The 23609-nt window shown below is 53.1% G+C and overlaps 3 protein-coding genes and 1 pseudogene across 5 annotated transcripts; 1 reads left to right on the top strand and 3 right to left on the bottom strand.

Moving 5' to 3' along the window:
- Positions 1-582: 582 nt before the first annotated feature.
- BORCS8 (BLOC-1 related complex subunit 8) lies at positions 583-10404 on the bottom strand. The gene is made up of 6 exons (XM_054578927.1): positions 10272-10404; positions 7414-7526; positions 6893-6957; positions 4389-4499; positions 2679-2752; positions 583-2342 (listed from the first exon to the last, which is right to left on the bottom strand). Exons 1-5 carry the CDS (start codon positions 10306-10308, stop codon positions 2719-2721), a joined length of 360 nt encoding a protein of 119 aa, XP_054434902.1. The 5' UTR covers positions 10309-10404; the 3' UTR covers positions 583-2342; positions 2679-2718.
- Positions 10373-15565, top strand: RFXANK (regulatory factor X associated ankyrin containing protein). Of its 3 annotated transcripts, none has more exons than XM_054578923.1 (10): positions 10373-10507; positions 11171-11306; positions 11802-11996; positions 12678-12758; positions 12895-12960; positions 13161-13315; positions 13471-13596; positions 13970-14036; positions 14314-14394; positions 15342-15565. In XM_054578923.1, exons 3-10 carry the CDS (start codon positions 11810-11812, stop codon positions 15410-15412), a joined length of 834 nt encoding a protein of 277 aa, XP_054434898.1. In that variant the 5' UTR covers positions 10373-10507; positions 11171-11306; positions 11802-11809; the 3' UTR covers positions 15413-15565. The 3 variants fall into 3 exon arrangements, with proteins under 3 accessions (XP_054434898.1, XP_054434900.1, XP_054434899.1); XM_054578925.1 differs by having other exon boundaries at positions 13215-13315; positions 15342-15562; XM_054578924.1 differs by having other exon boundaries at positions 10448-10511.
- Positions 15566-15610: 45 nt separating this feature from the next.
- NR2C2AP (nuclear receptor 2C2 associated protein) lies at positions 15611-17074 on the bottom strand. The gene is made up of 6 exons (XM_054578926.1): positions 16965-17074; positions 16708-16855; positions 16452-16542; positions 16130-16235; positions 15979-16047; positions 15611-15738 (listed from the first exon to the last, which is right to left on the bottom strand). The coding sequence occupies exons 2-6, from the start codon at positions 16743-16745 to the stop codon at positions 15623-15625; spliced, it is 420 nt and encodes a 139-aa protein (XP_054434901.1). The 5' UTR covers positions 16746-16855; positions 16965-17074; the 3' UTR covers positions 15611-15622.
- Positions 17075-19205: 2131 nt separating this feature from the next.
- On the bottom strand, positions 19206-22504 carry LOC129074921 (40S ribosomal protein S26-like; annotated as a pseudogene).
- Between the last annotated feature and the right edge of the window lie 1105 nt (positions 22505-23609).

Genomic DNA, 23609 nt, shown 5'->3' on the forward strand with positions numbered 1-23609 from the left:
AGAAGTCTTTAAGAAGACTATTAGTCTCTGGCTGAGGTTGCATCCAGGAGCTGTGGGAGGGGAACCTCAGAAAGGTCTGGGGCACCCCACAGCTGCCCCCTACTACGTCACAGTGCCCTTGGGATATGTGCAGTTACCTCACTTAGCTGCCTTTCTGTCCTGCAGATCTGAGCCCTGGGGCCAGGGCTGGCCTGTCTTGCTCACCAGAGCATCCCCTGAGGATGCAGGGCCTGGCACACAGAGGGCAGTCAGTACTTTCTGGATAAATGACTGCATGCTGGACAGGTGGAAGGAGAGACAATGTGAGGTGCTTTCAGAGCAGGTGAGAAGAGTGACTCTGTAGGGGCCATCAATGGGATGGACCTCAAACTGAGCTGGGGCAGTGGGGAGGCAGAGTAGCAGCACAGAGGCCCCCCAACACACCCTAGGAGGGGAAAGAGAGGACTGACTCCTGTTTCCTGGCAGCAGGAGGCGGTCCTTCCTTGACACCTCCTGGTCCTTAAACCCTCTCCCAAGCCCTCAGGGTCCTCCACAGCCCTGCTACTCCACCAGAACCCTCTGTCTCTCCCCTAGGTTTTCCCTGGCCCTTGTCACTCTTCTCTCTCAGACACCCACAGTGCCAAAGAAAATACGGGGGATCCTCCCAGAGTAGTGGGCCTGGGACCCCAAACGACTCCATTCTGATCTTCTTGACACATTTTACCAGACAGTGTTGGCACACAGCGGGTCTTGGAGGTGTAGAGACCATGGGTCATGACTTCTCAGGCCTAGGATTCGAAGGGATCAGAGTGGGCTCTTCTGTAGTCAAAAGACACAGGCTCAAAGCAATTTTAGCAAATACAGTAATTTAGGCATTAGTATCAGGTACAGCTGGGCCCCATGGTAGCTTCTCCATAAGGCCTAAGCCCAGGGTGGGTTTTCTTCTTGGGGCAAAATGCAGACCAGGCAGGCAGGTACGTGACTGTCCACCTCAGCCTCCCAAAAGGTCCAGTCCAATCTTCCTTGTCCAGTTGGAGAAAGGGAAGACCAGAGAGGGTCCGTGCTAGGCCCCATGTCACACAGCATGTCAGAGGCAGACTGGGACCAAACCAGGCAGGGGGCTGCATCTCTAGCTGTGAGGCCCTGTACAAGTCACACCAACTCTCGAGCCTCTATTCCCATCTGTATTCGAGGGCAACACTTGCCTTCTAGGGCTGTTTAAAGATGAAGGATGACTGTGGCAGATCCCCGAGCACAGTGTGATCGCTGGGGATTAACACGGGGCAGTTATTGGTCTGAGGGGATGTGGCTACTGCAGGGTACGAGTCCAAGGGCAACAAAATCTCGTCTCGGAAGGCTGGGGCAGGAGCGGGAGGACTACGCTGGCCACACCGGCCCAGTCTTTGGTCCCTGGTAGGTCCCACAAGGTTGTGCCCAAGGGCCCAACTCTGGTCAGAGTTGCTCACCACCCCCAGGCCCGGAGCTGAGCCTGGCACTTGGCTGGTGCTCTGACTGCACATGTGTGAACTCTGCTGCCTCCTGGCTCTGAGGACTGCTGCCCCAGGGGCCGTGGGGTGCCCCGCCATGCACCCACAACCCCCAGGGAGGGCCCCCATGGCACAGAGCGCCATCTCAACAGATGGGCAGAGGCTCCGGGAGCTTCACAAGCCAGGGGCTCAGTAAGAACCTCGGGTGCCTCTGGTTGGCCAGGGTCTGTCCTGCATGGGCACAAAATAACAGTATAGCAGGCCTGTCTTGGAGCCACGCTCTCCTCCCACGGTCAACCAGGCCCCCCAGTATTGATGCCCTCCTGCAGTGCTCTACCATCCAGCTCTGAGCCTGGCCACACGGCTGGCCTTGGCCAACGGAACATCTGCAAACGTGAAGCAAGTAGAGGCTGGATGTGCCCGTGTGCACCGGGGCTGCCCTCCTGGTGCCCAGGCACCAGAAGTCAAGGCTGGCCTGCTGGAGTGGCCACATCACAGTTGAGAACTGGACCCCCTGCAGCCAACAGCACCAGTCACGGGTCGGATGTGTGAGGCCACCTCTGACTATCGGCCCCACAGAGCTCTGACAAGTGCCACACGAACGGCCCCCAGCTGAGCCCAGCCCAAATCAGAGAATCGTGAACAATTAGATTGGTGCTGTAAGCCACTAAATTCTGGGTTAGTTTGTCACGCAGCAGCTGACTGCTACACTACACATCACCGTATGCAGCAGCGCCCTCTCTGCCACCTGCTGAGTCACTTCCACAGAGGGGAAAAGCAGAGGCCAGAGAGGGGAAGAACTTGCTCAGGGTCACACAGGTCAGCAGTGGAGTGAGGCGCTCAGAGCTGGGTGGTAGCCGCCGTGCCGGGCTCTGCCTGAGAGAAGGTGTGTAAGTTAAGCAAGCAGCTGGCATACGGCAGGGCAGGGAAATGTGGGGTGCCCTCTCTGCCTTGGAGGACTCCTTGGGATTGGGATAAGGCCGACGGCCTGAATAAGGGACAGGCAGATGGCAAAGAGAGCATGAGGGAGATGGGCGGACAATCGCCCTGAGCAGCAGAGGGCACGAGGTCCCCCCAACCCTGCATCCTCCCACTGACCAAACCGTCCGACAAGCCTGAGTGATTAGATGGCGGGCCTCTTCTTAGACAACTGAAGGGTGGGTTAGTTCAGAGCATGGAGTACAGGAAGGCCCTGCTTCATTCAGCACTGACCTGGCTGGAGGGGCCAAAGCCCTCAGAGTCTCTTCCGGGATCAGGCTGAGGAGGGCGGAGGCAACTCCTTGGGGCTGGAATAGAACATGTGCAATATCCATGAGGCCAAAGTCAGGCCATGAAGCTGAGGTCAGAGGCCATCAGGCCTGCTCAACTAGGCTGGAGTGTGCGTTCAGGTCACCCTCCCAAGACCCCTGGCCTGAGCCTTCAGGGCATCCTCTGTAAAAAACGGGACCAGCCACCAGCTTCAGAGATCACGGCTGGGACTCCTGCACATCTGTGTGCTTCAAACCCACTGGGCTCGCGAAGAGAGGTGTTAGCAGCCCCTCGGGGCTTTCGGAAGCACTTTGCATTCGCGCAACAGCAGGCGCAAGCAGGGCATTGGAAAGCACTTGGGAAACCATGAGTTCAAAGTAAAAGCTACTGCTTTTTTGAGGCCCTACTGTACGCAGGGCACTGTGCAAGGCACTTTACGGAGTCAACTCTAGTGATGCTGTCACGAAACCTGCAGCAGAGCAGCCAAAGCCAGATAGTTATTTAATGCAAATGAACCCAGATAAACCTTTGCACACTGCCCTCAGAGGGAAAACTGTTGTACATATATTTTTACAAATTTGCAAGGTTTTAAAAAAAAAAGATTTATTTATTTTTAGAGCGGGGGAAAGGAGGGAGAAAGAGAGGCAGAGAAACATCCATATGCAAGAGAAATTATGGATCAGTCTTGCAATGCCCCCAGCCAGGACCTGGCCCACAACCCAAGCATGTGCCCTGACTGGGAATTGAATCAGTGACCTTTCGATTGTGGGACAATGCCCAACCCACTGAGCCACACCAGTCAGGACAAGGCTTTTATTTTTTATAATTCTCTTGTCTTAATTCTCATACAGAACAACAGAGGTTTTCTTCTTTTTAAATACCTGGTGGGGGACAGGCCAGAACCCTAAACTGCAGGAGCCAGACACATCCCAAGGTAGAGTTAACAGCTTACAGAATGTGCGTGCATGTTCAAACTCATGTTTATTAAGTCATAATGAAAATAAAAACAAGAAGCACTCCATCCGCCAAAGCTCTCTCCCCAGTGTGCAAGGACTTAAGTGCTTTTCACTTTTAGACCATCTGGTCTTCAGCTCAAAGCCTCCTATAGCTCCGGGGGCCCTCCCTGCTGCCCACCTCCCCGGCCCCATCTCCCCCTGCTCACCCTCTGCAGCCACACCTAGGTGTTCCTCCAACACCCCTGGCTCCCCAGCCCCAGGGCCTTTGTCCCTACCCCTGCCCCATTTGGAATATCATCCCGAGTCATTTCCATTGGCAAGTCTTTCAGGTTTCTGCTTGCAACCCCTCCAACTCATCAGGGAGGCCCCATAGTCCCTTTTTTCCTTTGCACACGTCTGAAATGCTCTGGTCTGTTCCATGTGTATCTGGCTGCTGTGTGTCTCTCTGTGAGACCACGAACATGCCTGTCCTGGTCACCTCTCTGTCCCCAGCACCCCGCCCAGGACCGGGCATATAGCAGAGCTCAGGAACTGGGTACTGAGTGACTGACCCCTCCTGCTACAGACACCAAAGCACAAGAGGGAGCCAACAGACACCATGAGATGAGCAAAGGGAGCTAGCGTCCAAGGAGCAATAAGCAGCAGTTCCTGGCTGAGTGGCGAAGGTCCTTACAGCAAGGAGGCTGACAGCACAGGGGCTTGTGGTCCCAGGGGCTACCTGTGGCCCTGGGCGGCAGCGTTCATGTGGTCCCGGATGTTGATGGCCTGTTTGAGGAGACCCTCCACACTGCGGAAGTAGGCGCTGCTGTCGACAAGGTTCTTCACGGCACTGTAATGGGAGGAGAGACCCAGTAGACATCACCCTGCCTCACCCACCAAGTGGGGCTCAGCAGTTACCCGGGGGATTTCGTGGGCCTCCCTGAGGCCTCATCGTGAACTCAAAGCTTAGATCTTCCTGTCAAGCCTAGAGGATATTATGTGACATAGCACTTGGTGGCAATCACCGCGGCAAGGCCATCGAATGTTCTGAGGGAGATATAAACATGTAAAGATGGCCTCAATAATACCTTGCTTTCCTCTTAGGGAATCTATTTGTCCCTCTGAAGGAAGCTTATCAACTCAAGCGAACAGCTCCGGAGGTGAGTCAGAGGGAAACAGGATACTCATCACCATTAGGGGGCACTGCTGCAGAGCTGCGCTCAGCCTGGGTGTTGGTACCACACTGTTGAACGTCTAATGAAAATGTCCCTTTCCATGGCACGACAGGAAAACATTTACGATCCCACGTGGGGCCTTGCTAATGCCAGAAAGTCACCTGCTCAACAACATCTGCAGTAAAAATAAAAGTGTTGTTTTAAAGACCTCTTAAAGAAGAAAAACCACTTCTATTTATTATCAGTCAGGGATCTGCTTGAAAATGGCACTGAGATCAAGGAGGAGAAGTGTTCGCTGTTACCCACTCTGTTAACTTGTTCATCTTATGCCACCAAGTGCAGTCAGCTTTTCCAGTATTTGATTGCCCAACTTGATTAAAAAACTCACTCATATTAGCTCACTGCTGAATAGTTTACCCCAATTTAACATCTTTCAATTTTACACCAACTGCTAACACTGCATTTCAAAAAACTAACAGCCAAGGGCTCTTTCAGGTCCATAGAGGAAACGTGTTCTTTCAGCATTAGAGAAACTCGCTTCTCACTGAAGAGAAGCACTCACAGCTCAGGGCTCACTGGACTCCTGCCTAGTCCAACATGGTCCAGTGGAACTTTCTGGAATTTGAGAAACACTTTCTCTATCCACTGAGATAGCTGCTCACCACTTGAAATGTGACTAGCGAGCCTGAGCAGCTGAATCTTTCATTTTATTTCATTTTAATGCACTGAGATTTAAGTGTGCAGCCCTGGTGGCCCCGGCTCCTGAGTCGGATGGTGCAGCGAGAGGGCCCAGAGAAAGGAGGGACTTCGACACACTCTTCCGTTAGTGTGGACCTTGCGGGTGACGTCACAGCTGTCCAGGAGTTGCTCGGCAGCCCTGAGAGAGGAAATCTTATTTCTTTTCTATTCATCCTTGAGCTAAGGAGGGTGTTTGCAACCACCATCCTCAGGAAGATGTCATCTGTCCGAATCACCTCCTGTCCCGTAGAGGGGCTAGGACTGCGGATGGCAGAACACGCAGCTCAGTGGCCCTGGCAGCAGGACTTCCTGTCAAGGAACCTTCACCCACACGACAGACGCAGGCAAGCAGACCCCAAGGTGCCACAGATGAGAAGTGCTGGGAGTGTCCAGCCTTCACCAAATGACCCACAGGTCGTGCCAGGAGCAAACGGCACTTCTAAATAAAGTAGCCAAACTCCCGAGGCAAATGGAACAAGCCAGGGCACCGAATACTGTTGGGGGAACCAACAGCACAGGAGACAAGGCCGGCACAGCTGCCATAATGCGAAGAAACACCAACTACTGCATTTCACCCTCAGGCATCTTTCCCCTTCGGGAGAAAAAACCAACCTGAAGATTTACAGAAAATTAAACAAACAAGAAAATAAATGGTACACACACAGCAGTATTATTCACAATAGCTAAAACAGAAGCAATGCAAATGCCCACTGACAAATGAGTGGATAAACAAAACATGGAATTTTGCTCCGCCTTAAAAAGGAAGAAAATTCCAACACATACTAAAACATGGATGAACCCTGACATTATGCTTAATGGAAGAAGATAGACACAGAAAGACAAATTCTGTGTGGTTCCATTTACGTGAGGTCCCTAGAGTAGTCCAATTATAGAGACAGAAAGTAGAGCGGTGGGTGCCAGGGGGTGGGGCAGTGGGGATGAGGAGTTAGGGTTTAATGGAGGCAGAGTTTCGATTATGCAAGGTGAAAAGTTCTGGAGACGGATGGCGGTGATGGTTGGACAATGAGAATGTACTTGATGCCGCTAAACTATACACTTAGAAGTGGTTGAGAAATTTTATGTTTCCCAATCCTTATTACTGCCTGCTATGACAGATGGGGACGGGCTCAGTGCTGGGGAGAGGCTTGCCCCAGGCACACAGAGGTTGAGCAAACAGTGAGAAGTGCAGGCCTAGGCCGGAACCTGCTGTGTGGCCGGGTGAGTTGAGATCCACATGCCTCCCCACTCAGGTGGGCTCAGCAGGACAGAGCTCACTGGGGAGCTGGCTGAGATGCCTCTGAATGCCCAGGAGGTGACCCCGGGTGCTCACCTGCAGGCGTACTCCACTGTGTAGATGGCTCCCTGGCTCTGCTCCTCCCACCGCTGCATGTCGGCCTGTGGGAGGCAGGGGGCTGTTAGGGGGAGAGGCTGCCACCTGTATCCTCCCAGCTCTCTAGGACTGAGCACCTGTTCAGCACGGCTGCAGAGACTGGCCTCCTCCAGGCCCCTCCCTTTCCTCACAAGTCCAGGCTTTCTGTGAACAGCTGGCTACTATGTCTTGGGGCCTTTGTATTGACTGTTCCCTCTGGCTGGCATGTTCTTCCTTCTGGTCTTCACACAGCTGCTTCCTTCCCACCACACAAGTCACAACTAATGTAGTCCTGCTGTCCCTTCTTCCAAATCTGCTCCAGATCTATCCACCCATGGCCCCAACCTGCTCAGTGACCACACACCTCCTTGCTGGTGGCCCAGCCTTGACTCTTACTCCGGTAGCTGCTGTTCTACCAGCAGGCCCTAGCTCACGATGTGCAGGCCCTGTGGGGGTTGGTGGCAGGGGTGCATGTGGCTCACCTTATGCTGGGCCAGCTCTGGCAGAGAGCGGCGCACGTGCTCCTGCAGCCGGTACAGGGCCACAGAGGGCTCATTGGCGAGGACGTAAACGCTCTCAGTGAACTTGTCTGTAACTGGGTCCAGGATTGACGGTCAGTGTGTGGGAGGCGGCAGAGTAAGAGAAGGGGGTGCACAGACACAAAGAGACAAAGCATAAGACTCCTGATTGCTCAATCTGGAAGCCCAGCCAGAGCAGTAAGGTGTCTCTGGTGTCCCCTGCAGCAACTGAGTCACCTGTGGCCTAGGTGATAGGTTGAAGGAGGTGGTCACAGAAGGCCTTACTCATGACATTGTCAACGCGTCCAGCAAACTTGTGATCTTTCCCTTCCTAAGCCCACTGGGCGCGGACACTGCTGCTGCTCACTGTCATCCCCTCGTGTTCTGTTTACCCTAGTGAATAAGTCTGAGATTTCTCCTCGAAGGATCCACTGATTACTGGATCCCAAAGTGCCTGGAAGTTTCTATCTATGGGTAGCCCTCAGCCATGACTGACCACTGAGAGGTATGAAAGTCCATGTCCCTTGCTCTATGATGGGACAATTGAGAGGAGTGACTCATCCCCTAACTCCCTTGCCCAAGCAGGCTGAGGCCTCACTCTGAAGGATTTTCTGTGAGGTTGCTCCTTGCTCAGCCTCCTCCCCAGCCCTGTCCTGTTTCCCCTTCTCCCCTGTGGGGCTCTCTTGGTAGGTTCCTCACACAAATCCTCATCGCAGGGTCTGCATTCCCTGCCAGCTGGTCATCCCTGCCTCCCACGGGCAGATCCTTCTGGTTCTGCCACAAAACAAAGCCCAACTTCACTCATTCTTAGCACTGCACTGACCCTGCTGGTCCAGGTATGGCTGCCTCCCACCTGGATGCCAGACTCAGCCTCTCCTGCTCTTCCTGCTTCCCCTCCTGCCAGCAGTCCCATCTCCTCGCAACAGATGGAGTGAATTCCTAATGAACATAACATGTATGTCCCTCCCTTGCTTGGAACTCCCCCATCAACCAGAGAAGAAAGTCTGCCTCCCCAACCATGGCCCCCTAAGGTCCTGTGTTCTGCTTGCTGTTGACCTTCCTGTCCTCTTCATCTCCCATCCAGGCACAATGGCCTCCTGGCTATTACTTGGACCCTCCCAGCACTGTCCACAAGAATTTTCTGAGATGACTGAAAGGTTCGATAATCTATACTGTCCAATAGGGTAGCCACTAGCCACAGGTGGCTACTGGGCACTTGAAATGCAACTAATGTGACTCAGAAACTACATTTAAAAAAAAATATTTTATTTATTTATTTTTAGAGAAGGGAAGGGAGGGAGAAAGAGAGGGAAACATCAAAGTGTGGTTGTATTTTGTGCGCCCCCTGCTGGGGACCTGCCCTGTAACCCAGGCATGTGCCCTACATTGGGAATTGAACTGGCAACCCTTTGGTTCACAGGCCGGTGCTCAATCCATTGAGCCACACCAACAAGGGAAGAAACTAAATTTTTAACTTTACCTGATGTTAATTAATTTAAATATCCATAAATACTGTGACCAGTAGCTACTGCATTAAAGCACAACTCTGAGCACTTTGCCACCACAGAGCCTTTGATTCTGTTATTCCTGCCACTGACACACCCTTTTTCCCTCTGGCTTGTCTTCATTCCTCCTATCTTAGCTGAAATGTCACCTCCTGGGCAAAGCCTCCCCGGTCACCAAGCTTAATCTGATGTCCCTCATTCTCAACCACAACATTGTTTACTTCTCTTGTATGTAAATTCTATTCTTTACTAGGTTACATGTTTACAGGAAAAAAAAAAAAAACTTGGATTTGTGAGGGCAGGAGCTCCTTTGAGCCTAGTTTCTTCATCTGTAAAAATGTAATGAAAATAGTACCGATCCTCGAGGTTTGCTACAGAGGTGGAACCTATCCTACTGCACAGGGCAGTGTGGTTGGCAAGACAGAACCCTGGTGCATCTGGGATTCAAGGGAGGTTGTGCATGAGTCTGTCCAGTGTGAACGCAGCTCACTGGTACAGCCTACTACCTCCAAACTGTATAGATTATATCCCTGGCTGGTGTGGCTCAGTGGACTGAGCACTAGCCTGAGAACCAAAATGTCGCAGGTTGATTCCCAGTCAGGTCACCTGCCTGGGTTGCAGGCCAGGTTCCCCAGTTGGGGTCGTGCAAGAGGCAACGGAGAAATGGATTTCTCACATATTGATGTTTCTCTCCCTTTTTCTCCCTCTTTTCCCCCTCTCTAAAAAAGTAAATATAATCTAACAAACTGTATAGATTATAGAACCTTTTGCCCTCTTAAGCCTCCTCATCTCAAAAATGAGCATGTAATTAACTTGTAACTCAATGTTGTTACAAAAGAGGTGGAATTAAATGTACGTGTGCCTTCTAACTAGAAATGACACGTGTAATTAAATAACAAAAAACTTTATAACTTAAAAAGTTTGTGGCATTTTGTAATTTGTAACTATGTGCTTTATAAATGTTTGATGAGTCAATGTAAACATACACAAATGCGTAAATCTATATAGCAACAAGACGCACAGCGATTGCCATATCCCAAGCTTTCTTCCAATGCAATACAAGTATCAGGTCATTGAGTTCTCACAAACCTATAAGGGGAGGGAGGAAAGCTATACTTCCCATTTTACAGATGACAAACCGAGGCACGGGGACTTTCTGAAGATTCCAAAGCTAGTCTGCGGCCACCAGGATTCGATGGCAGTTCAATCTCTTTCCTCACGCTCCCTTCCTGCCTTTGTCCCTTTCCTCCTTCCCTCTCTCAGGCTGCCCCTCCGCGCGTTCCCGGGACCTGCCTCCAGCCCGTGGCCTCGCATTACCTTTCTTCCCCTTGAGCTGCATCTCCGGTTCCTCCATAGCGACGGCGGCCTGTGAAAACTGAGAACCGGAACCGGAAGTCTGGAGGTGGTGACAGCTGCCTAAACGTTCTCCTGCGAAAAAGGACTTGGCCCTGCCACAATTCCAATACCAACTGGCCTGTCCTCTCTGTTCCTCCGTCTCTACTAGACAGGAGAAGGGCCGTGAGTGAGAAACTGGAGAAGGGGTCAACAGGAAGGTAGGTGAGGAGGGAGCAAGGACCCCCTGAATCTACACCGAAGCGGGGAGGGGCCAGGGCGCCCCCCCCCTTCCTGAAACCCTCTTTTTCAGGGGTGGATGAATTGGGGGAACGCTCCACACACCAATCACTTCGGGCCGTATAAACGGCCTCTTTGTACCCCACTACAGCCATCAAATCCCTGCACATGTTCACGAGCCCACAAGACCTCAAAAGGAACATTGTTCGGGGTGGACAATGATGTTGCCCCTTTAAGTCCCGGACGCCCCGCCTACGTCCTACCCCTAGCCTTTCGACGGGAGAGACGGCTGCCCATCCGCCCGATACTGGAGCCGATTGGCTCCCAAAAAGCTATGGGCGGAGCTGGGGGTGGTGGAGGAATACAAGCGCAGTGACAGCGTTAGAGCCCTCTGAGGCTCCGCCCATTTTCCCCGTCCTTCTGGACCCCGCTCCAGGGCACCCGGGAATAGGATGCGCAGGCGCAATTGCAAAGCTAGGCTCTCAGAGGAAAGCACGCCCCTCCCCCAATTCTTAAAGGGCCAGAAGCAGCTTCTACTGCTCCTGCCCTTCCGCACTTTTGGGGGGGCGGGGTGCGCAGGCGCAGTGGGGAAGCTCTGGGGTGGGGGTAGTGGTCGCGTATCAAGTTGCTCTCTGTCCCGACAGAAAAACCAAGGCGCCGAGGGTTCAGACTCCAGCTTGCTCCCCACTGCCTCAGTTGGAGGAAAAAGTTTGTGAATTTGGCCTCCAAGTTTTGGGGGACCCGGGCTTGCGGCGTGGGGTGACAGAAAGCTCTTTGGAGGTGAGTGGACCTCCTGGATCGCCTTGGGAGGGGCAGGTGGGATGGGACCATTACAGTTTTGTTGAGCCCTCAGTTATTATGGGGATCACCCTCCAAAAAATAACTACAGCAAACCTTTGTTAAGTTCTGCTGGTGTTTCAGGCCCACTGCCCAGCTTTGTACAGACATGACTTCTTTTAAACCTCATTTTCTCATTTTATTAATGAGGAAACAGGTTCAGAGTAGTTAAGGCATGTGCCCAAGTTCTTAGAGCCTGTAAGTGCAAGCATTCCAACCCAGAGAGTTGATCCTAGAACCAAGGCTTTGAAGCAATGCCTGTTTTATGTGTACTGGTGGTGGGGAGGGATGGGTCTGAAAAGCAACTGAACTCTGATTTAGTTTCCCGGCTGAGCTTGTATTTACCCATCCTCACCTTGGAAGGCCGATTATGCAGTTGGTGCCCACTTAATAAGAGTTTTGATAGTTACTGTCATCTTTCCCCTTTTGTGCCTCCAGCTTCCCCCATGGAGCCCTCCCAGCCTGCAGAAGACCTCAGCCTGACTCAGCAGCCCCCTACCCTAGAATTTGGGGACCCTGAAGACCCAAGCGATGAGGCCCCAGATGGCTCAGACACAGTGGTGCTCAGTCTCTTCCCCTGCACCCCAGAGCCTGGGAATCCTGAGCCCGATGCTGGTGCCTCTTCACCTCAGGGTAGGTACTTGCCGTGGGCCCCAGCCTCTGAGACGCAAAGACTGTGGAATGCCAGACCCAAAATTGGGCCTCTGTCTTTATGTCCCAGCACCTAGGACATACGTTTCCAGCTCTACCCAGTGAAGGATTGCTTATTTGTTTTTATTGTGGCAAAATCCATGTAACGTAAAAGTTAACATTCTGACCATAATTGCATGTAATTCAGTGGCAGTAAATACATTGACATTGCTGTGTAACCCCAAACTCTGTCTATACTTCTAGAACATTCCCATCACCCCAAAAGGAAACCTGGGCCACTCCTCAGGGACCTGGGGCGTGACTTCCACACAGGCAACAGGACCCCAAAGCTGCCAGTATCTCTAGAGACTGGATGGCCTTCCCCTGTCACTTATTTAACATCTCTGGTGACAGGCAGGGACCAAGCACCCACTCAGGGTACTCCGAGAGTTGCCTTTTTCTGAGGAGCAAGAGTCTCCAAATTCTTTAGGTTTTCAGATGATCTTTTGATGTCTATGGGGACATCGTCAGGTTGGGCAGGGGGTCCTGCAGCTTCCAGCTTCTCAGGGCTCAGCTCCAGTAGCATCAGTGGAGAGTGAATGGGGGAATCACACTGTGTCTTCGGTAGCTCTGAGCCCACATGCTCTGGCTTGAAGCCCCAGAACACTTCCTCTCTCCCACCAGGCAATTCCCTGAAGCACTCCACGACCCTCACCAACCGGCAGCGGGGGAATGAGATCTCAGCCCTGCCTGCCACCCTGGACTGTGAGTGGCCCCCAGCCCCCACAGGGTACGGGGTAGCAGGGTGGCAGGGCTGAGAGGAGCAACTTGGGACAGGAAGTAAACTAAGGCAGAGAGCAGGGATGGGGCGGGTGAGAACACTGCCTCTGTCTGGTCCCAGCCTTGTCCATCCACCAGCTCGCAGCCCAGGGAGAACTGAGCCAGCTGAAGGAGCATCTGAGGAAAGGTATGTGTCCACGCCCATGCACTGGTGTATCTGTCTTTGTCTGACCTCATGCACTGGTTATGTGCATGTGGGTGGTCTTGTGACCCGTGAGTGTCCACATGCGCCTTTGTCTACATGTGTGTACAAGTGGGGCCACTTGTGTGCATCCATGTGTTCTCTCATCTGACCCCAGTGCGCCCACTCAATCCCCGCTCCCACAGCTTTGGGGATAGTGGGCAGGGGTGCAGCCCAGTGGTACCAACCCTTCCTGCCAGGCGACAACCTCATCAACAAGCCGGACGAGCGTGGCTTCACCCCCCTCATCTGGGCCTCCGCCTTCGGAGAAATCGAGACCGTCCGCTTCTTGCTTGAGTGGGTGCGTCCCTGTCCAGCTAGGGGCTTCCAGGGACTTGAGGGCGGGCCAGGTCTCGGCTGCTGTGGGGACCTCAGGATTCCAGGGAATTCTCCTACTCCTCCCCTCACCACTCCCTCTGTGCCCCCTCCTGTCACTGCCACCTCTGCTTCCCCCAGGGTGCTGACCCCCACATCCTGGCCAAGGAGCGAGAGAGTGCCCTGTCACTGGCCAGCACTGGTGGCTACACAGACATCGTGGGGCTGCTGCTTGAGCGTGATGTGGACATCAACATCTACGACTGGGTGAGGCACCACCTGCCGGCCTTGGGCTCCATGCAGCGCACCAGGCCTGCTCTGGATGCTAAGAACACAAGACAGGCTCATCCCCAAGCCTCAGAGAGCATAGTTTTTTAGAGGGGGATGGTGAGGAGCCAGTACATAAACAGTCAGCTGAGATGTAGCTGCAATGACAGGCGCAGAGGCAGCTGCAAGGGCCGAGGCAGCCTACACAACCAAGGGAGGTCAGAGAGGGCTACCTGGAAGAGGAATATCTAAGCTGAGCCCCAAAGGAGAAGCTAGATGGGCCAGGTGACAAACAGGAGGAACCACATTAAATTGGAGGTTGCTGGATGATGTGAGAATCCAGTAAAGAGTGCTGATTGCTCCTGCCCGACAGAATGGAGGGACACCACTGCTGTATGCCGTGCGTGGGAACCATGTGAAGTGCGTGGAAGCCTTGCTGGGTGAGAGAGATTACAGGCTGGCTCTTGGCGGGGTGCCCAGAGCCCTAGTTAGCACTGCAGGAATCCTGAGGGGTCTGGCCTCTGGGACCCTGGAGGTGGGGGTCCTGCTGGCCACATTCTCAGGAGAACTCAGACTCTCATCCAAGGCCACATGGGTAACTGGCAGATCTGGGGCTGCATTACTGGGTGTCACTGGATCTCCAGAGTCTGTGTCCCATCCTGGGCTTCCAGTCCCCCCCCCTCCCCCGCCCCCCGCAGCACCTGCTCTGCTTTGTAGCCCGAGGAGCTGATCTCACCACTGAGGCCGACTCTGGCTACACCCCTATGGACCTCGCCGTGGCTCTCGGATACCGGAAAGGTCAGCCTGAGACACATGTCGCAGTGATGGCTTGCTGTAGGTGGGGTGACCACAGAGGGGACACAGAACATCCCTCTTGAATGTCAGATGCTGGCAGTGAGTTCCTGTTAGCAAACATTGAGTGCCTCTGTGTACCTGGCCTAGGCACATGCTAGGCCTGGTTCCCAGAGGGCTGCCTGTGAGCTGCAGGTGGAGGCCAATGTGTGTCAGTGACTGGGATCATGATACGGGACACTCAGGCATTAAGAGGCCCAAAGGAAGCCCTGGCCCTAACTAAGGATGCATAGGGGTCAGGGAGAGCTTCCGGGAGCCCCAAGGGAAGGATGGTCCAGGCTGGAGGAACAGCACATGCAGAGGCCTGGCAGGGTGAGGAAACCCAGAGGAAGGGGGCCTGGCCACCCTCTCTGAGGCAAGAGTGGGTGGAAACAGAGATCCCAGCTTGACTCTCCACTTCTCCCTTTGCTTCACCACCCATGAAACAGGATGATCCTAACAGAGCAACCCCCTGGAGTCATGGAGGGGATTGAGGGCTTGAGAAATGTCCCCTCCTTGCTGCAAGGAGCCTTCCTCCATTTGGGACAAATCAATCCTCATAGCCCTTCTTACTCTTTCATAAATACCATAATTCACCAATTTTGTATTGTAAGAAATGTTTTTGTAACTCTGAAATGCCTCCAAAAACACATTTTTATAAACTTAGGGGAAATTGAGGTTCCTGGGATAGGGGCCTCCGTCTTCCCAGCTGTGTCCTGGGCAGGGCATGGATTTCCCCATGTACAAAGTGGGACCTCCATCCATGTCCCCGTGCAGGGAGGCCTCAGAGGGGAGGGTGCAGCTCTCAGGGCAGGACCCCCCAGGGCAACCCCTGAAGGGAGGATGCAGGTGGGTCTGTGCCCCTGCAGCCCCAATTTCCTTCATGGTCCTCCTTTTCTTTGTCCTGTTTCCAGTGCAACAGGTGATCGAGAACCACATCCTCAAACTCTTCCAGAGTAACTTGGTGCCTGATGACCCCGAGTGAAGACCACCTGCCCCCCAGGGACTCAGACACTCAGGGAATAAAATGGTTGACCCAGAGTTGGGGGACCCCAGAACTGGCTTCAAAGGCAGTTCCTGGACAGACGGTGGGAGAGGGTCCTTCCCAGGAGAAATCAATAAACCTGTGCAGAACTTGATGGACTTTGCTGTGCTTCCATAAGGGTTTCCTGGGGTAGGCGCCTGCCCAGTGGCCTCAAATCTTCTCCCCTAGCACTCGCAGGTGGTAGATGACCACACGGCCAAAAAAGTCAGTGGCGTCCTCAAAAGTTACCTTTAGCTGGTCCACCTCAGCAGCTGGCACAGGGAACGTGTGAGCTTAGCCGTCAAGGGAAACAGGTGGTTTGTCATTTAACTGTCTGCCTAGCCCCACCCAGTCCCAACTCAGACATCAAGCTGTGGGCCCCTCTGAGACTCACAGAACAGGTTACCATCAGCCCATTTCATAGGTGAAGTAATGCAGGCCTAGAGGCCACTTGGTCAAGGTCATACGCAGGGCCTGCAGCTTGCAGGGGCGCAGACCACCCCCACTCCAGAGGCCAGGGCAGGATATTTGAATTGAGTTGTTGTCTTCGGGGTAGAAGTCCACAATCTTACTGAGAGCCTCACTTCCCTGAGAACCTGCAGCAGAGAAAGGGGCAGACTGTGAAGACGGGGTGCCCCCTCCCACCTCCTTTCCCCCTATTCCAGGGCCTTCCAATACCTTCCAGGCAGCCTCGGCGACTGGAAAAGCCCCCCTGGAATTGGATCTGTAGCTGGGATACACGGATGCGCTGGGGAAACTCCAGTATCACCCACTGGGAGGGGCCCTGGAAGCACACAGAGAAGCAGCTCCATAGTCACTCTAGGTTGAAAGCAGTACTATGCATTCTTTCATATAGCCTATTGATGGTGGGAGGATTCAGCACATGGTCCCTCCTGACCAACCCGAAAGAGCCCAGCTGTGGCGCTCTGGAGATCTTAAGGCACCCTGGACCCCTGGATCTGATTCACACGATGGTGGAAGGTCCAGGGAGGTTCCTCACCTGGTCCGAGTTCCAGCACGTCTCCTCGTCCTGGTCAAACAGGTGTTTCTTTCCAAACTGCCGCGTGTTGCGATTCAGCACCGAACTCACCCTAGACGCATCAAATTCACGGCAAGGAGAGGGGCTGAACCCAGCACCGGGTCCGTCCCCTCCTTACCACCCGCTCCACAAACCCCGAGCTCTGTCCACAGGGAGCTCAAACCGCAGAGCGCGGAGGGTACTGCCACTGCCCGGCCACGCCTCCCCGGGTCCTCACCTGCTCACTGTGTCTGCACAAACCAAAGAGTGAGTCATTTCAGCTCCACAAGACCTCACGGCTCAGAGTTGGGCTCAGGAGGTTCGAGTCCCGGCGCCAACGCAGCCACAATAGCGAGACCCTGTCTTCTGAGTTTGAACACCCTCACCTGCAACACCGGACAGGAACCGTCACTGCCCCACCCGCTCCAGTCCTGAATGTCTTCTTGGTTAACCCCTTGCAGGAAAATTGGAGGTTTCGGGGAAACTGCTAGTGACCCGAGGCCAGGTGTCCTGTGGGTTTCGGGTGCTCGCTCCGGCTCCGAGCCTCAGTTTCTTTGGGAATGGAAAACCAAAAGTTAGACCCGGAACCGCATGGACCCGGCGCAAAAGGCAAGAGATTCAGGCCGCGCAGGCGTCATCCCCGGGGCGGGGTTTGAGTGCCCGCCTCTTAAAGGGCCCCAGTCCAGTCATTGAGCTAAGAGGGCTGGCACCTAAAAGCAACTCTTCGTGGCCCTGGTCGGGTTGCTGAGTTGGTTGGAGTGTCTTCCTGTACATCAGAAGATTGCGGGTTCAGCCCTGACTGGTGTGGGTCAGTGGATTGAGCGCCGGCCTGCGAACCTAAAGGTCACGGCTCTATTCCGGTTCAGGACACATGCCTGGGTTGCGGGCCAGGCCTTCGGCTGGGAGTGTGTGAGAGGCAACGGATTGATGTTTCGCTGTTTGTCTTCCTCTCTATCTCCCTCCCTCCCCCAACAACAACAAAAAAAATTAAATAAAAGATTTCAAAAAAAAAAAAAAAGGTCAAGGGTTCAATCCCTAGTGAGGGTGTGCAGGGGAGGGAACTGATTGATGTTTCCCTGTCTCTCCCTACTCCTCTCTCTAAAATCAATAAATATATCCTCAGGTGAGGATTTTAAAAATACAGTCATGCCTCGGTACTCGTTGGCCTCAGAACTCGTCAAACCCTGTACTCACTTTGACGAGAAAAAAACAAATGTTTCAGTACTCAGCGCTTGCTGGGAACTCATCACACTTGCTAGAAGTTGTATGAGTCACAACGCTGCCCGACAAGAAAAAATGCTTCATCGTTTTGTACTTGTTAGTTTCTGCACTTGTCACAAGTTCCAGAACAAATTAATGACATGCATCGAGACCACTGCAAATTTGAAAGAAAAGAAAAAAAGCAACTATTTGTGGACTATGTATGGGGGTGCTGTTCTTTGGTGCCCACCAGTATGGAGCCCTGGTTTTGGAGACCTACCGAGGGAAGCCTGCCGAATCCATCTCTTAACTGCTAATGCAGCCTGGGAACCCATGTACCTTACTGCCTCCCAGAAGCCAAAAGAAGAGGTCATGATACTGCGTTTATAAGGAGTCTTCATCAGACTCGTGTGGCCTAGGCTTCAAATCTTTCTTCCCAGTTAATGCGGCCTGGGATGGGCTTTTTGGAGGAGGTGGCATGTGAAGTGTATTTTGAAGGATGAACAGAAGTTTGCCAAACCAGGTCACACAAAGCCTCAGACACCAGGCTAAAGATCTGGTTCACTGATTCACTAAACAACTCCTGCCACTCTCTACTGCCCAGCCCTGTGTTGGATGGTTCTGGGGACTGTGAGAGGCCTCAGTTCCAACCTCATTCTTGATGAGCCCCCAATCTGGGTATTACAGAGCTATACACACACACTCCCGGGCCCATGGCGCCAGGGCTAAGCCAAGGGAAGAGATAGTGCCTAGGTAGCAGGAGTACAGGGGCTTCCTGGAAGAGGAGATATTGTGGCTGCACCTTAATGGGTGGGTAGAAATTCCCACCCATTAGAAATGGGTGGTGATTTTCTCACCAGGGTGAGAAAAATCTGGGGCTTTGTAGGGTCCAGGCATGGAAAACAGCATAACCAAAAGCCCAGCTGGGTGAAAGACCATGAATTTGAATAAAATATGTGGAGCCAGATCCTGCTGGGTCTGGAGCAGTCACGGAAGGTGTTTGAGAAAGGGCAGGACACCATCCGATCTGCATGAATGGAGGGTTCTGAGACAGATTAGCCACTGCCAGGAGGCCGTGGTTCCTGGCTTCCGCTGAATGGTCTCAGACCCAGCCCCTTTCTTCAAGGGCTGAGGGAATGGTCCTCCTGGCACCCTACTAGCGTCTGCCCAAGCCCGCTCAAGGAGGCGGTGCTGGCTGAGAAACTGGGACACTAGCGGAAGAGCTGCCCCATCGGCCCCCGCCTGCCAGGACTTCCTGTATTCAGTCATGAACTGGTACCATCCAGACCTGGCTCTGCCGGTCTCAGGATCAGGGTTGGACGTGGCAGAAAACACTTCCATTCCCCCAGAGGAAGTTAAGAAGAGCGTGGACCCTGGCGGCCCCAGATCAGTTCAAATCCTGGCTGGGCCACTCACTAACTACCTGTGTGGTCGTGGACAAGCATGTGAACCTCCGAGCCTTTTTTTTTTTTAAGTACAATTTCCATTTTATTTTTTTCCAGAGAACTTTTCTTCAGTCCTTAAGGACTTAATTCCTTACATGGGCTTTGGCGGAGGCCGTGGGGCAGCACCCGCAGGTCTGAATCAGGGTGGAGGTGTTCGATGCTTCTGGGCTTCAAGAGAACGATCCTTGACTAGCTTGCCGTGAGTGGCACAACACACACAGTAATGCAGTTTCACATGCAGCTTGGGGAGCACATGGGTGTCGAAGACACTCGCTTCTGAAATGTCCCTGATGGCAGTGGCCCCTACTCTGTTTCGACAAACTTTTTAATGGTCTTGTCCTTAGGCATGCGTCGTGCACAGTTGGTGCAGCAAATAGGCTGCACATGGCCATGGCCATTTTTGGCACGACCGTTGTTCCTTTTTCTTCGTCATCTTGGAAGCGAGGACCCGAGAAAGGATTTTTTTTTTTTTTAATCTGTGAACTGGAGGGAATTCTATTTCTAGAACTGCTGGCGAATTTAGTGGGCTCTTTGGGATGACGCATGGCCACAGTGCTGGCCTTTGTTGAGAGCTAACCCTGTGTTTAACCTGAAACCACATTTTGTCTCCGTCCACTGGCTTATTAAACCTGCTGTGCTGGTCTATGTCACCTACATTTTACAGCTGACTGTATAGCCGCTTGGGCCAATGTCCCCCAGGGAGAATATGTTTGTCCCAGGGCCCTCCACACCACTCCTGGTCTTGGCACTGAGCCGCCTTGCCCACTGGGATGAGGCCAGCTCATATCCTTTTCCCACCTCCTCACCCCACTGGCGCCTGGGCATGAAAGAGCCTCCTGTTTCTCCAAGGAATTACCAGCTGTAAGCTCCCAGCAGGGCAGCCAAAAGTGGTCCATTCATTTGCTTGAGCGAGGAGAGACTGAGCACTCCCTTCCCCCTCACCGTTAAGGATGGAGCAGAGGGTGCTCAGAAGAACCAGGAGCTGCAATTCTGGCTCACTGAGGAAAACCGTGGCACAGAAAAGCAGTCATTTGGCTAAAGTCACCCAGGGGGACCAGGATTCAAACCCCAGTCTGACTCTGGAGTTCCCTTCACTGGGCTGAGTCCCGCATTTTTCAGGAGAGGAAAAGGAGGCTCAGAGAGAGTCAGGGATTTGCTGAAGTCACACAGCAAGTATGGGCCAGCAGGGACTTTCTGGGAAGGCAGCCTCACTCACGGCAGAAAATAGGTCACACCTCCCATGAATTTGTCATCCAGGAGCAGAGCAGGGAAGACCCTTCAGTGTCGCTGAGCCTTGGTTCCCCCCTGGAGAATAGGTGTAATGGTTGTCCCAAGGCCCCAGCCTGGAGAGTCTTCAAAGGTGAGTGCGATGGGGTCCCCTGGCCAGCGGCCCCCTGGGGACAGATCTGGGTCTGATTTATTCACTGGGTCCTGGCTCAGAGTAGACGGACACTCCCTCAGTGCCAGCTGGACTTGTCGATTCTGGCAGGATGTGAGCCTGGGAGTCTGGTAAGGGAGGGTAACAGTAGGAGTGGGGGGGTGGCCGAGCATGAAGGGACTGAGGTGAGCGCATGTGGGAACACCCTGGGCCATGACTAGGCATGCTGAGTGGTGAGCATGAGTGGTTTTGCTGAGTGTGGCCCTGAAAAGACCATATGTCTCCGTGTTGGTGATATGGTGCCAGATGATCATGATTGGGTGCTGGCTATCTGTAGGTGTGCCCGTGGCCGCAAACATGGCTGGGTGTGAACAACATGGGGCAAATGTGGGCTATCTGTGGCAGCCAGGAAGGCTGAGGTACAGGGGTGTGCGAAAAGCAGTAGATGTTTAAATGCGAAGGGACTCTAGGTGGGGCCGGGCTCACCGCTGTGTGCTTGATTGTGCAGCAGGCATGACTTGCTTACGGCAATGTGAGGTTGTGTGCAGTCTGTTTGACTTATATGTGGCCTTGCCAGCTGTGGTTGTATATGAACCCCCGTGCAATCCCTGTATATCTAGGATGTGACTGTGTGTCACAGTTGTTTGTGACCTTGTATAAGATAAATGTAAATCTCCCTGGACTGGTGTGGTTCAGTCCTGCAAAATGAAGGGTGGCCGATTCGATTCCTGGTCAGGGCACATACCTGTGGGCCAGACCCAGTTAGGAGCATGTGAGAGGCAACCGACTCATGTTTCTCTCCTTCTCTTTCTCTTTCTTTTTCCCTTTCCCTCTCTCTAACAATAAATAAATAAAATCTTTAAAAAAATAGATGTGACTCTGGTTGCATGTGCCATATCTGCGTGTTTCCTTGGGTATGTTGAGAGGCATTTGGGGGACACCCCTGAGACCCAGCTCTTCTGGAAGGCCCAGCCTGCTCTGTCCCTCCAGACCCCTTCCCTTGCTCTCTCTACCCACTCACAGTGGCCCCTGGCCTGGGGCCCCTGTGGGGGGCGGGGACAGAGAAGCGCTCAGGGCTGGGGGGTGGCTCACCCAATCCCAGTGCAGGCCTATAAATAAAATAGCTCTTTGAGCCCAGCAGATTCCCAGGCAAGGTTGCCTCATTCAAGCCCCCGGCAACAGCCCACCCCTGGGCCCCAGGCCAGCCCCTCTAAGCTCAGCCCTGGCACCAGCCAGATGGACCAGGGGGTGGGGAGAAGAGGGAGTGGAGGGATGAAGGGATTCGGGGGTGGGGATTGGCTTGGCTCTGAGGCCACAGGCCTGGGCTCCCTCTTGACCCATACTGAGCAACTGTAAACCATCCCCTGAGCCTCAGCTTCCCCTGCTGGAAAGTGGGCAGCAGCACGATAGCAACCCCCATCATATGTATTTATTTACTTCCCACCTCATTCTCCTACCAACTCTGTGTGGTAAGGACTCTTAATTATCCCTGTTTCAGACAGGGAAGCTGAGGCACGGAAAAACGAAATGGCTGGCCCAGAGTCACTCTGTGAGGAGAGGAGGAGAGGGGTTGGAACGCTGGGCTCGTGGAGGCCGAGCTCCCGGCTTCCGTGCGTGTCACACAACCACACCCAGACCTCAGTGCCAGCCACAACTCTGTCACGCCAGCCTGTCCTGCAGACAGGCTAGCATGGTCTCTGACCTCTGTCCCTCCGCTGTGATGAGGAATTCCCAGTGTGCCACATTGGCCACTAGGGTCACCATTCACCCACCGGCAGACTGGGAGGCTGGGCGCACACACACAAGAACTGACACATAGGGGCGGCCTTGCTTCCTTGGGGTCTTCCCTCATTCTTCACTCATTCCCACTCCCTCTTTGGTAATTTTGCTGGAAATAACTTGTCCCCCTAAGGGACTGAGACCTACCCTCAGAGATACACAGATACACACCCCCCCCACACAGATGCAGGGCCCTTGGTGGACATGAAGACCCTCTGCCCAGTGCAGTCCATTGTCGGCCCTGAGAGACTAGGGCCCTGGGAAGGAAGAGGGGAAGGGGCTGACCTCTTTAAGCTTTTGTCCTCTTTCATTTCCATTTTTCATTGTGGTAAAATACACATAACATAAAATTTACCGTTTTAAAGTGTATAATCCAGTGGCATTAAGTATATTCACATTATTGTGCAACCATCACCTCTGCTTAGTTCTAGAACATTCTCACCATCCCAAAAGGAGACCTTGAACCCTATAGCAGTCACTCCCCGTTCCCTTCCCTCCCAGCCTCCTGGCAATCATTAACCTGCTTTCTGTCCCTATGGATTTGCCTGTTCTGGACATTTCAAATAAACGGGATCATAAGACATGTGACATTTTGTATCTCACGTCTCTCACTTGGCATGACGTCAAGGCTCATCCACACGGCAGTGTGTGTCAGTGCTCCGTTCCTTTTCATAGCTGAGTAATAGTCCATGAATGGATCTAGGCTTTTTAAGATTGGCATCTTTCTGCAAAGACACACACACATGCTACCTGCTCAAAGCAAAAGTATTCCTGTGACAACAGTACCTGGTCCACAGAAGGTGCTTCATAAATGCTGGTTGGACAAAGCAATGTATTAATAGTACATTCTGGCTGGAGCTGGTGACAACAGCTCTGGGGTGTGACACCCCTGGGCTCCCACCTTGCGAGTTTCTCTCTCTCTTTTTTAAAAAAAAGATTTTACTTATTTATTTTTAGAGAGAGGGGAAGGGAGGGAGGAAGAGAGGGAGAGAAACATGGATGTGAGCAAGAAACATTAACTGGTTGTCTCTCCAACGTGCACCCACCTGGGACGGAACCTGCAACCCAGGCACGTGCCTTGACTGGGAACGGAACTGCGACCTCTTGTCTTGCAGGATGACGCCCAGCCGAGCCACACAGGTGAGGGCCCACTTTGAGTCTCTTATCAACTGTGGAACCCAGGGATCTTCCTATCCTGACTCTCAGCTTCTTCTCCAAAAATGGGATGAAACAATAACTAGTCAAAACTCCTCCAAGTGTGAGCCCTGGAGAGTCAGGTGGGCCAGGTTTAGAGTCCCAGCTCTGCCCTCCCCCTTCGCGCAACCATGGAAGAGACTT

The sequence above is a fragment of the Pteronotus mesoamericanus genome, unplaced genomic scaffold (assembly GCF_021234165.1).
Source record: "Pteronotus mesoamericanus isolate MK-2021 breed Mesoamerican mustached bat unplaced genomic scaffold, CSHL_Meso_final contig_502, whole genome shotgun sequence".
In the NCBI taxonomy this organism is placed as follows: domain Eukaryota; kingdom Metazoa; phylum Chordata; class Mammalia; order Chiroptera; family Mormoopidae; genus Pteronotus; species Pteronotus mesoamericanus.